Source organism: Pinus tabuliformis, chromosome X (genome assembly GCF_031772625.1).
Source record: "Pinus tabuliformis cultivar Carrire ecotype Pingquan chromosome X, CPIR1, whole genome shotgun sequence".
Classification (NCBI taxonomy): domain Eukaryota; kingdom Viridiplantae; phylum Streptophyta; class Pinopsida; order Pinales; family Pinaceae; genus Pinus; species Pinus tabuliformis.
Window position 1 is genome coordinate 517,170,268 of NC_142308.1, and position 11,489 is coordinate 517,181,756.

Genomic DNA, 11,489 nt, shown 5'->3' on the forward strand with positions numbered 1-11,489 from the left:
CTCACATTTTGATAGGGAAGCAAAAATAAATTTGTTTTAATAAAAGACCTGCAGACTTTAATAAGTTATTTTGATTCATATACATATATAACTTTTAAAATTAAATTTATCTCCTCAGGCGGCGTACATTTAATAGTCATGGTTTAAAGAGGTTACAATTTCATTCAGAAGGTGAATTTGAAGAAATCTGACTTCAGTGTGGTAATGTTTTAATAGTTTTTGATGCTGAAAAGGGTTTCAGCTCCATCAAAAACTCTTGAACACCCAAAATTTTGAAGCTTTTGACTATTATAACCGAGATTTTGAAAAATTTCCGCTATTTTTTTTAAAATCATTCTTATTTTCTAGAGTGAAAACTAGCGCATTTAATAAGCCCACACTCATTATTTTTTGTTTTGTGTGGATTTGAGTTCTAGCATTAATGGCCTGTTTTCGAGTTTCCATTTTGTAAGCCCAGACCTTTGCAATCCATTCAAACCCAAACATATAACTCTTTAGAAGTTATTTAACTGACACAAAACATGGTTGAATAAATTATATTGTAACTAAAAAGTAGGCATCTTGTTTCAGTATATGTCATTTGCACGGAATCAAACTGAATTTAGGTGAAAAAGATAACAATTATTTCTCTCAATTATCTAATATAAATGTAATTTAGGTGATATGTCATTTGCACGGAATCAAACTGAATTTAGGTGAAAAAGATAACAATTATTTCTCTCAATTATCTAATATAAATGTAATCTAGGTGAAAAAGATAACAATTATTTCTCCCAACTACTCAATATAAATGTAATGCCCAAAATTATTATGATTTTCTAATAAATATTTATGGTTAGTTAAACTCTTTTTTATTAGTTTTTTTTTACAGGTTTATATCTCAATCAGCTTTGCCTTGGTCCCTGCTTGGTATTTCTGGAATGCAGCTTCTCAATGCCCCAATCTCGTTTTTTGACACTTCAGTAATGTGCAGGTAAGCAGTGCAACTAAGAAGGAAGTGGTCTTCTGTTTCGATTTCATAGTTCCCACATATCTTACTCAACCTCTCCTCTCATAATTCCTTGGGTTTCTTCTATTTTCCTATTTCACAAGATAGCATGCAGGAGCTAGTTCTTAGCTACCCATCATATATTTTTACACCATGATGTGTTTAGCTTCAAATGTTCTGAAATTTTAATTTCCTTTGCAAGTTAGTTTTCCATTCAGTTTTGCTAATTTAGACATTTCAATCTTCCTTCACGAACCAAATGCATTGCAAAGTTTCTACTTCATTTTGGATACCAATGTTTTTTTAACAATCTGTAAATTTTTTAAGACATTCTTAAGCTAGTGAGGATTGGAACTAAAAACAAGACTTCAGCTTGTCTTTGATGTTGGTAAAATTCATTTTCCTGACATCTTTATAACAATTTTTTCTTTTGCTTAAAAAACAATTTAAGTCTAACATGCTGAAATTAAATATAGATCTGTTTTGCAGACATTGTTAATCAATACTCATATCATATTTAACTTACTAAACCATGCTCTGATCCAATCTAATTTGAATAAGGATAAATGAACTACGTGTCCATCTAGTTCTTAATATGGTCCTGACTTTTGCTAAAAACACAATGTAGATTTTTCCGATACAATCAAAATGGGAAACTTTCCATCTAATAAATTTAACTATTTATAGAGAAAACAATAATTTTCTCCACTTCAAATTGAGACAAAATAAAAAAGTTGCTGAGATCTTGCTGAGGAGATTTACTTCCTTTTCCAAGCTGTTGCTCATGCCTAATGCTTGTCTCAATGAACAAATCCTGGACATTGCATTATATGGCTTCATTTCGGAGAAATCTAAAATCCCAAATTGAAAGTAAACTAAAATATAAATCTTGTTATGGGGAATTTACATCTATTTTCCGAGACAAACTCTCTGCTACCACTGCCCTACTGCCTACAAATCATTGAACAAGTATGTATTGCCTAAAGAATGTTGCAAAGAATTGCTACACTACTCAGATTTCAAAATGCAAGCTAAAGGTAATGAGAATCACAAGATTGAGTTTGAACTGCCATGATTAACAGCAAGACCCTGTTATGTCAGTTTAATGTACCTATAGGGCAAATTGTGCCCTTGTAATACAAATACCGGGATCATGATATAGGGCATATATTAATATTCTGAATTCTCAATGCCCAATGTATTGTCAGAACCAGTTGACCAGTTAATCAATCAATCATACTTTTCTCTCCAATTGAAGATCAAGAAAAACACCCATGAAAGGCTAAAGATGAAGTCTCCTACAGCTTGCCGAGGCCAGTCCCTGGCCAGGTCTTCCACTCTTCTCTCAAAATAAAATCTCCAAATGCCCATCAGTGCATGAATCAGAATGCAACCCTTGGAGAAAAAGATCTGAAATTCTCTGTCCTTAACAAAAGAAACCATGAACAGTATGATACTCATTGTCACCAGAAGCATGCCCACCAAGGATTCAGATGTTCTGATCAAAATATGATCATGGGGGGTGGAGCCCAAAAGCTTACTAGCAGTCTCCTTTCCATGGCAAATGTCAAAAATCTCAATCGGATAAAACATCATGAGGGATCCACACACAACATAGATGACAGAGTGCAGAAGACAGAGTAGGGAAAAACATGAAGCCATTACCAAACTATGTCACCCACAAAAATTAGCCAACACCCAATTTTCACCTCCTAACAGCTACCTCCGCTCTGAAACCTGGATCCCCTTATTGTGTACGACCGAAAGTGATCTTTTGCCTAAGAGTTAGGCGTTATGTGATCAGGTAAAGATCAGCGCGTGCATTTTCATAGCATAGGGTTTGTTTGACCTGCTTAGTCACCAAATTCAGGAAGGATTTAGCCACGTCAGACTTATACAATATACGATTTGCCAACAAAGTTTACCGGTGATAAGTCGCCACCTTTCTTAGCGGCGAATCGTAATGTAAGAGCTATTTGATCATATTCTTATAGGTTATCTTTAGATTCCTAAACGTTAAAATAATTTTCTTTTTTATTGGAACTATAGTGTTTATCCAAGATTTTAGTCTACTCCATAGAAGAGGTACTAATATAGAATATTTAATGTCATAAACGTGTTAAGGTGAAATTAGTTAACCATACCATGTTTTGTTTTGATTTTTGGGGGCATTTTTTATTATTATTATTGATTTTGTTTGAAATTTGTTAAGGATTTCTTGAATGATAAGTTTGGGCGATCAAAAATTCTATGGCCATTGCAATTTTGCCAAAAATTTTACACCAAATTTTAACTAAATTTTTTAATAATTATATTGTTGAAATTAAAATTAAAACGTAGATATGACAAGTTTATATGAATGCATTATTTTATTGAACATTTGCAAAGTAATTTTTCTTTTTATCTTATTGTCATAAATGAAAATGAAAGATGTTGGCATATTCTCGTCATCTCCTCTACATCCATAAATGAAATTTCAAATATTAACTAACTTGCATCTCTAAATCTATGTTTGCCTTTCCACATTTACCTAATTCAATTATGAATTTACCATCCAAATTATCTATTAACAAATCTCATCATGTTAGATATGAGACTTTTGTGATTCATATGTAGATAGATGTTTTTTGTGATCCATATTGTAGATAGATGTTTTTCGGATTAATCACATCATTAGGATTTGGTCGACGTTTGGAACCAACTAACCAACTAATGTGGTTCATCCTCAGGACAAGGAGAGAGAAATCATACAATCTTCATGAATAAATAGTAATGATGCATCATTGCCCAGGGTTAACAAACTAGCCCTTGACTAGTCTCCAATGGCTAGTTTTGATCAGCTAACCTTGGGAAATGATGCATCCTTACTATTTGTTCATGAAGATTATATGATTTCTCTCACCTTGTCCTGAGGATGAACCACATTAGTTGGTTAGAAACATAGACCAAATCCTAATGATGTGATTAATCCGAAAGACATCTATATAAATCGCATCATGTCAATACATGTTTACCTTTTCACATTTACCTAATACAATTATGAATTTGCATGCAAATTGTTAAACAACAAATGACATCATATGAATATGTGTTTACGTTTTCACATTTACCTAATACAATTATGAATTTACCATACAGATTATCAAACAACATATGGCATCAAGTTAATACATAAAACAACAAATGACATCATGTGAATACATGTTTACCTTTTCACTTTACCATAGTCTAATAAGGCCACAAATTCGCCTGAAACACAATGGAAATTCCAACACGGTTTTGAGAAAATTCGTGGAATTTTTTTGAAATCCTAGTTACAATTGTTTGTTTTGTTTGCCTGAGGGGTCCTTGATGGTGTTGAATCCATTTCCCCATAAAAAAAGATTCAAACAATCCCAAGATTGGATTCCTTCAAAAAATTCTCATTGTATTGTTAGGCAATGTCTTTCACATTCACATAGTCTAGCTAATAGACAAAATGTTTTTTTTAGACATTTTTATTGGTTACTTTTTCCTAAAATATTGTAGAGATTTTTAAGAATCATAAGTTTAGGTTGTTTAATTTGCAAAGTTCAAGTGTCTCAAAGGTTTTTTTTAGGGTGTTGAATTCATTTGTGCATTCAAACTTGCATTTCAAACCATAAGAAATCACAATCTTGCTCAAAATTGTCTTGTGAGATTATGGCCAAAAAAGTCATTCCCATTATTAGTTAGATTATATCTTTCACATTTACCTTTATCATGTGAATATGTGTTTACCTTTTCACATTCATGTAATCTAACTAATATATCGAATGACCTTTTTTGGGACAGTTTTTCTAGTTAATTGTGCCCAAAATATGGTAGAGATTTTTAAGAATCATAAATTTGTGTTGTTTAATTTGCAAAGTTCTAGCCTCTCACATGTTTTTTAGGATATTGAATCTATCTGTGCATTTAGAAAAAATAAAAAAATAAAATAAAAAATAAAAAATTTGCATTCTTGCTCAAAATTGTATTGTCTGAGTTAGGGCCCATTTATTAGTTAAATTTTGTCTTTCACATATACCTAGAACAATTACGAATTTACTATGTAAATTATCAAACAAAAAATGTCATCATGTGAATATGTGCTTACCTTTTAATACTCTCATAGTGTAACTAATAGATGAAATGACCTTTTTAGGGCATTTTTTTCTGACCCGTATTTTTAAAAACTTTGACTTTAAGTTGTTTAATTTGTAGAATTCGAGTGTCCCATAGGTTTTTAGGGGTGCTAAATCCATTTATGCATTCAAAAATGTATTTTAAATAATAAAAATCACAATCTTGCTTGAAATTGTATCACTGTGTGAAAGAGGTCATTTTGTCTATAAAAACTTTGACTTTAAGTTGTTTAATTGTAAAATTCGAGTGAGGTTTTTAGGGGTGCTAAATCCATTTATGCATTCAAAAATGTATTTTAAATAATAAAAATCACAATCTTGCTTGAAATTGTATCACTGTGTGAAAAGGGTCGAGGTTTTTAGGGGTGCTAAATCCATTTATGCATTCAAAAATGTATTTTAAATAATAAAAATCACAATCTTGTTTGAAATTGTATCATTGTGTGAAAAGGGTCATTTTCTCTATATAAGTTAGACTGTGCCTTTAACAATTACCTAATACCATTATGAATTTACCATGCAAATTATCAAATATCAAATGGAAACATGCAAATAAGTGTTTTTTTTTTTTAAAGAAAAAATGAACATCTTATAACAATCTATAAGAGTTTGCATTAAGGGCATATGTGTACTATTCTTCAGCATCATACAATCTATGTGGACAAATAACACTATGTTCTCTAATTTGTTACTCATATGAGTAGAGTTCAAAATTGCCACTTATGGATCATAGTTGTAGATTTAGCAAAGCTTTCAAAAGATAACTAACATATCCCATTATACACAAACTACAAAATATAAAACGACAAACAAAATTATTTTCCCCAAAATATTAGAAAATAGGAAATCTCCCAACAACTAGTGCATCTTCTTCATATTTTTCAATGTAGATAATTCCTCATTGTGTATACCAATTTTCCTTTTCAAATTTACCTAATACCTCATGAATTTACTATGCATTTGTTTCTAGAGGGAAAATTTAGCCCTTTTCTATTACTATCAAGGTGTACATAGACAGTTACATTGAGCCAACACATTACTATTTTTGACCCTACATAAAGCCTAGGTGTATAGTAAGAAAACATAGACATATAGTGTCCAATTAAAACAACATTCATACTATTGACACAAAAAGTAAACAACAATACAACAATCTTCAAAAATGGTTCGTCATTCAGATTGACTAGAGAGAAAAGTTATGATATGTTGACGGAAAAAAGCGGTAATCCCCATATTGCTTGGAATTAACAACAAAATTGTGAACTTCAGACTGTTGAAATGAACATTTAGTATCCCGTCTTACTCCGGTAGCAGTTGTTGACCAATGGAGATGTGGATTCTCCCTCGACACAGTAACCGATTGTTATGTCTTCCTTCGAAAAAGATAAAGCCTTTTTTCTCATTGAGAGCCTTCTTAGAGAAGAAATCCACCTGGAGGTCCATTCCCTATGTATATGTTGAAAAGAAAGGTAAATACAATTTTCCTTTAATATGGTAATTATGTCCTTCCAATGGAGCAAATTGAGTGCCTCGATATTGTTTCTCCCTGATAACCAATCAATGACACATTTGGAATCACCATAGACCTGTAAAGAGTCAATGTTAATGTAAGAAGCAAAAAACAAAAGTGCCCAACAAGCTGTCATTTCTACCTTTGTATTGGAGCTAGTCCCCAAGTTCAACCAGATATGATAGGAAAGATTCCCTTGAAGAAGTTGTATATGAGCCCCCCTACCGCAAATGCCATCCTAAGAGGCTCCATAAAAAAATCCAACATGATAGGAGAGAGGGATCAACGGGTAATAAAAAGGTTGAACCAACTTAGGCTTATGGGGTCTCAAATAATCCTTAAAAAACTAATGATATGAGATAGAATACAAGGAATATTGATATACCTCTCCTCAAATATGAGTTTATTTCGCACCTTCCAAATACCTCAATCTAAAAAAACAGCAAAGATTTGAAATTACCCATCTTATGATCCCACCAGTGGAGACAAGACTTGAGAGATGTGATCATACCATTATCTAGAATGTTAAGAGATGCAATAAATTCATTCCATAAAGCTCTTGAATACTCACACTGGAAAAGGAGGTGATTGATTGATTCTGGTCCACTCAAGCATATGCAACAAACATTTGGACCAGTGAAGCGTCCCAATAGAGAATGTGGTTCTCTAAATAAAGCCATACAAATCATATAAGCTTTGGAAAAATAGACAGTTTCCAAATCTTCTTATGCCACCATATGTCCCTAGGATGAAGCAATGAAGTTGAGATCAAATTATAGGCTAGTCTAGTTTTGACCTAACCAGAAGAGGTGTTCCAAATCCATACAATGGAGTCCTCCTCATTTTTTAAGAAAATACCACTATATGTAAGACTATTAACAAAAGAATACCATTCAACAACCAGGGACCCTTATAAACCCATTTTAGAAGATATTTTCCAGCAACCATGGGGAGCAACCAGGGAGTTGGGTAAAGAGGCATGGCATAAGCTAAATACTCCCTGCGCATTGAGATAAGAGATAAGACCTAAAGATAAGTGATAGAAAGAGTTACCCCCTATAAAAGGATCCTTCTCGAGTATAATCTAATGACCACGGGGAGCAACTAGGGAGTTGGGTAAAGAGTCATGGCGTAAGCTAAATACTCCTCGCGCATTGAGACGAGTGATAAGATATGAAGATAAGTGATAGAAAGAGTTACCCCCTATAAAAGGATCCTTCTCGAGTATAATATAATGACCATTGCCCATGTTCCAAGCAAGCCATTTAGACATCCAAGGTAAATCCTGCACTAGGCCCCTCCAGGTAATCAACCGAGATGAGTATTTTTGCAGATTATAAGATCTCAACCACTCTGTAATAGGCATATTGTCAAGGTATTTATCAAATATAATGCAACTCTAGATGACTGAACCTGTGATGGCCCTTTAGAAGCTCTTCATAGCCAAGGCTTGACCAAACCAATGGATATTTTTGAAACCCCAACCCTCAAAGATTTTGGTGAGCATAACCCATTTAGCCAAATGGAGGCCAACACAATTCTTCTTGCCAGTCCAGAGAAAATTGAACATGCACTAACATATCTTCCTAATTGTAGATTTAGAAATCTTGGAGAGGGTTAGCTAGTATACTGGTATGCTCTCTAGAACAAACTTAACTATAGTCATCCTGCCACCCAAGGAGAGACACCTATAACACCAATTGTTGATTATGTATTCAATCCACTTAATAAGCCAAGATTAGTGTTTCACATAGTAGAAATTTGGTTTGAGATGGTAGCCCAAGTAGAAAATACCATGATCAATAGGGACCACCTTGAACAGAAGGATAGACCATTGGAACAATGATCATATCCAAAATATTATACTATAGGAAAGAGGATTTAAGGCGACTAATCTGCATACTAGTCACAAAGCAAAAGGAAGTAAACATACAGTTAAAATGTGTCCATTCAGATACAGATTTGTTGCCAAAATTTGAAACATCATCCAAAACCAAGATATGTGATAGATAAATGGACTTGGACACCTTAACCCCATTGATAAGTCCATCTCTTTTAGTCAAGTTAATCATTTGTCTTAGGCCCTCTATGATAAGGAGGAATAAAAGGCGAGATAAGGGACACCCCTCTCTTAAGCATCTAAAACAAGTAAAAATTTCAAATGGGGTTCCATTGAAAAGCACTAAGAAGTTGTACGATGATATGCACCCCATGATCCAATTTGTAACCTTTATGTCTAGACCAATGTGGAGGAGGAGAAGCCTAAGGAAGCTATAGTTCACTCTATCATAATTTTTGACTAGACCCATTTTAAGGATCAGAGCACTGTATTTTTTGGTCTTGATGGAGTGCAAAGCCTCTTGAGCCACCCCAATGGCATCATGAATCTAGCGACATGGAAGAATGCCAAATTGTTCAATATATAAAGAGGTAGAGAGAAATATTTTCAATTTTTTACATAAGACCATCATAATGACCTTATAAATAAGATTACAAAGAGATGTCGACCTATAATTATTGAAGGTGAGGGGTTTGGGGAATTTAGGAATTATAGCTATGAAAGTGGGATTAATAACCCCAGAAATCTTCCTAATATCCCCTGACACCTTCCCTATAATTTTGGCCTCCTCCATAACCTATTGGATATCATTCCCAATCAAGTTAACAAAATTCGAGGAAAAATTCAATTGTCCACCCATCAGGATTAAAACTCTTGTCTTTGGCAAAAGAATTGAGAACATTTTAAATATCTTCCAAGGAGACACGTCCACATAAACTAGCTAAGTCTTCCTCCGAGAAGAGCTAAGGAAAATGTTGGATAACTTGTAGCTGAGATTGAATTAGATTATCACCAAGATCTTTGAAAAGGCTTGAGAAATGAGCCCTAATAGCCTTCTCCAATTCCTGTTGGGAACAATGAGAATTTCTGTTAGCATCCTGAATGTCCCATATAGAATTTTTGTTCCTTCGATGGTTGGAAAACTTATGGAAGAATTTGGTATTACCATCTCCTTCCTTAACCCATATCACCCTGCTTTTTAAGTGCCAACGCTTCTCATCAACTTTGAGAAGTTGAGCTTTCCTCTTTGCTAGGGCACACAAACAACTTTTGATAACATCTAGAAAACCTACAAATATGAGAGAGGTTTGATAGTATTTAAAAACAAACATAATATCATCCAACTCCCTCTATTGATCAAGGATATGATTTGGTGCCCAACTTTTAATATGATTTTTCAGTTCCTTCATCTTAAAAATCCAGGAGTCCATAGCAGAAAATGAAGAATCAACCTGTAATTTCTTCCAACAAGAATGTATCAAAGAAATCAAGGATTCCTCTTTGAGCCATGAATGGTTAAATTTGAATGGAAACTTGGAAGGAGAAGCACTGAAATCCAGTTGAAGAAATCATAGATGTCCTCCGGGAAAATCCATGAGCGATATCTACCCATTTTAGCAGTCAAAGAGTCAACAATCAAGAAACAATCCAAGCATTTGGCTATCCTGTGTACCCCCGACCTACATTCCTCCAAGTGGTAACAAGAGGGATAGGGCATACATCAATGAGGTTTGAGTCTAGAATAAACTAAGAGATGATAGGGGAAAAAGGGTTAGATCTGGCATTTACACCCCAAGCTTCACTAGTTGTGGTCGTAAAATTTAAATTCCCAACAAGAATGAAAGAGTGTTCGAGAAGCAAGCCACTATGATGGAGATGGATCCAAAAAATGTCTCTATCCTCATAAGGCCCATAGTAGTTCACTAGAATGACAAGACGTTCTAGTCCTATGAGATATCCTTTCAAGATGATACCAAACTTTGATGAGAATGGCCTAAGAGCTACATCACGAGGGTTCCATAAGACTAATAAACCCCCAGAGCATCCTGCAACATCAATAGTACATATATACCATTTAGGACATATTTGTAGAATTTCCTCAACTTTATCACCTAGGACCATGGTTTCCTGAAAAATATAACTGAGGGATGGTGTCATGCCACCAATATATAGAGGACATATTTTTTAGGAGGGCCTCCTACTCCCCAGATATTTAAGGACACTAATATTATGGGGAACCCTTATTGAAGGGCATATAAACTCTAAGGCCCCTATGGGGATCAAAAACATTCAATATCTCCTTCAAGAGGCCACCCTGGATGGCACCATCGTGAACAAGCTCTTTTTTATTTTGTTTTTTCTTCCAGATGGTGACATTTTTAAGGAAGAATTTGGATCATCCTAGATAGGAGCACTAGGATGAGGAGAGGGGAAGATAGGTATAGCAAAAAGGTTGAGGGATGACTAGTAAGTAGAATCCAATGAAAGAGAGTCTGGTGTCGAAGAAACATTCGCCTTAGGATCAAAACACTGGGGAGGGAAATACATAGGGAAAGGCCTAGCTCGTTTGGTTATGACCTCTTCCAAAGGAAGAATCGGGGTTTTTTAGGAAACCATACGTGAAAAGTGAAGACCAAGGGGTGCTAGAGGAGAAAAAGAGAGGGTTTATGCATGAAGATAAGCTCATATGTGGAAGGTTTGAAGGCAAGGTGGATGAACAAATTAAGGGAATTTTCATAATAAGAGTTAGAAGAGTTTAGATCCTTGTGAGCAAAGGAAATATCAGTAGAATGCATAGAGGGTTTAACTGCTAAGTTATCCAGCAAAAGAATGTTATCAACATAGAGGGATTGAATGAGCTTACCTGAGAGAGCTTTTGATAATGATGATGAGATCCCAGAAGAAGAAGGAGGAAGAGACATTCCATAAGCTCTATCCTGGTGAGATTCTTGCAAGTATACCAAAAAATCTGAAACCCTAGCTCCTCTAGAAGAGGCTAGAAAATCC

General features: G+C 34.4%; 1 protein-coding gene across 1 annotated transcript; it reads right to left on the minus strand.

Annotated features, from left to right (window-relative positions):
- Positions 1-1,027: 1,027 nt before the first annotated feature.
- Positions 1,028-2,758, minus strand: LOC149140955 (uncharacterized). The gene has a single exon (XM_089449309.1). The coding sequence runs from the start codon at positions 2,648-2,650 to the stop codon at positions 2,219-2,221; it is 432 nt and encodes a 143-aa protein (XP_089305435.1). The 5' UTR covers positions 2,651-2,758; the 3' UTR covers positions 1,028-2,218.
- Between the last annotated feature and the right edge of the window lie 8,731 nt (positions 2,759-11,489).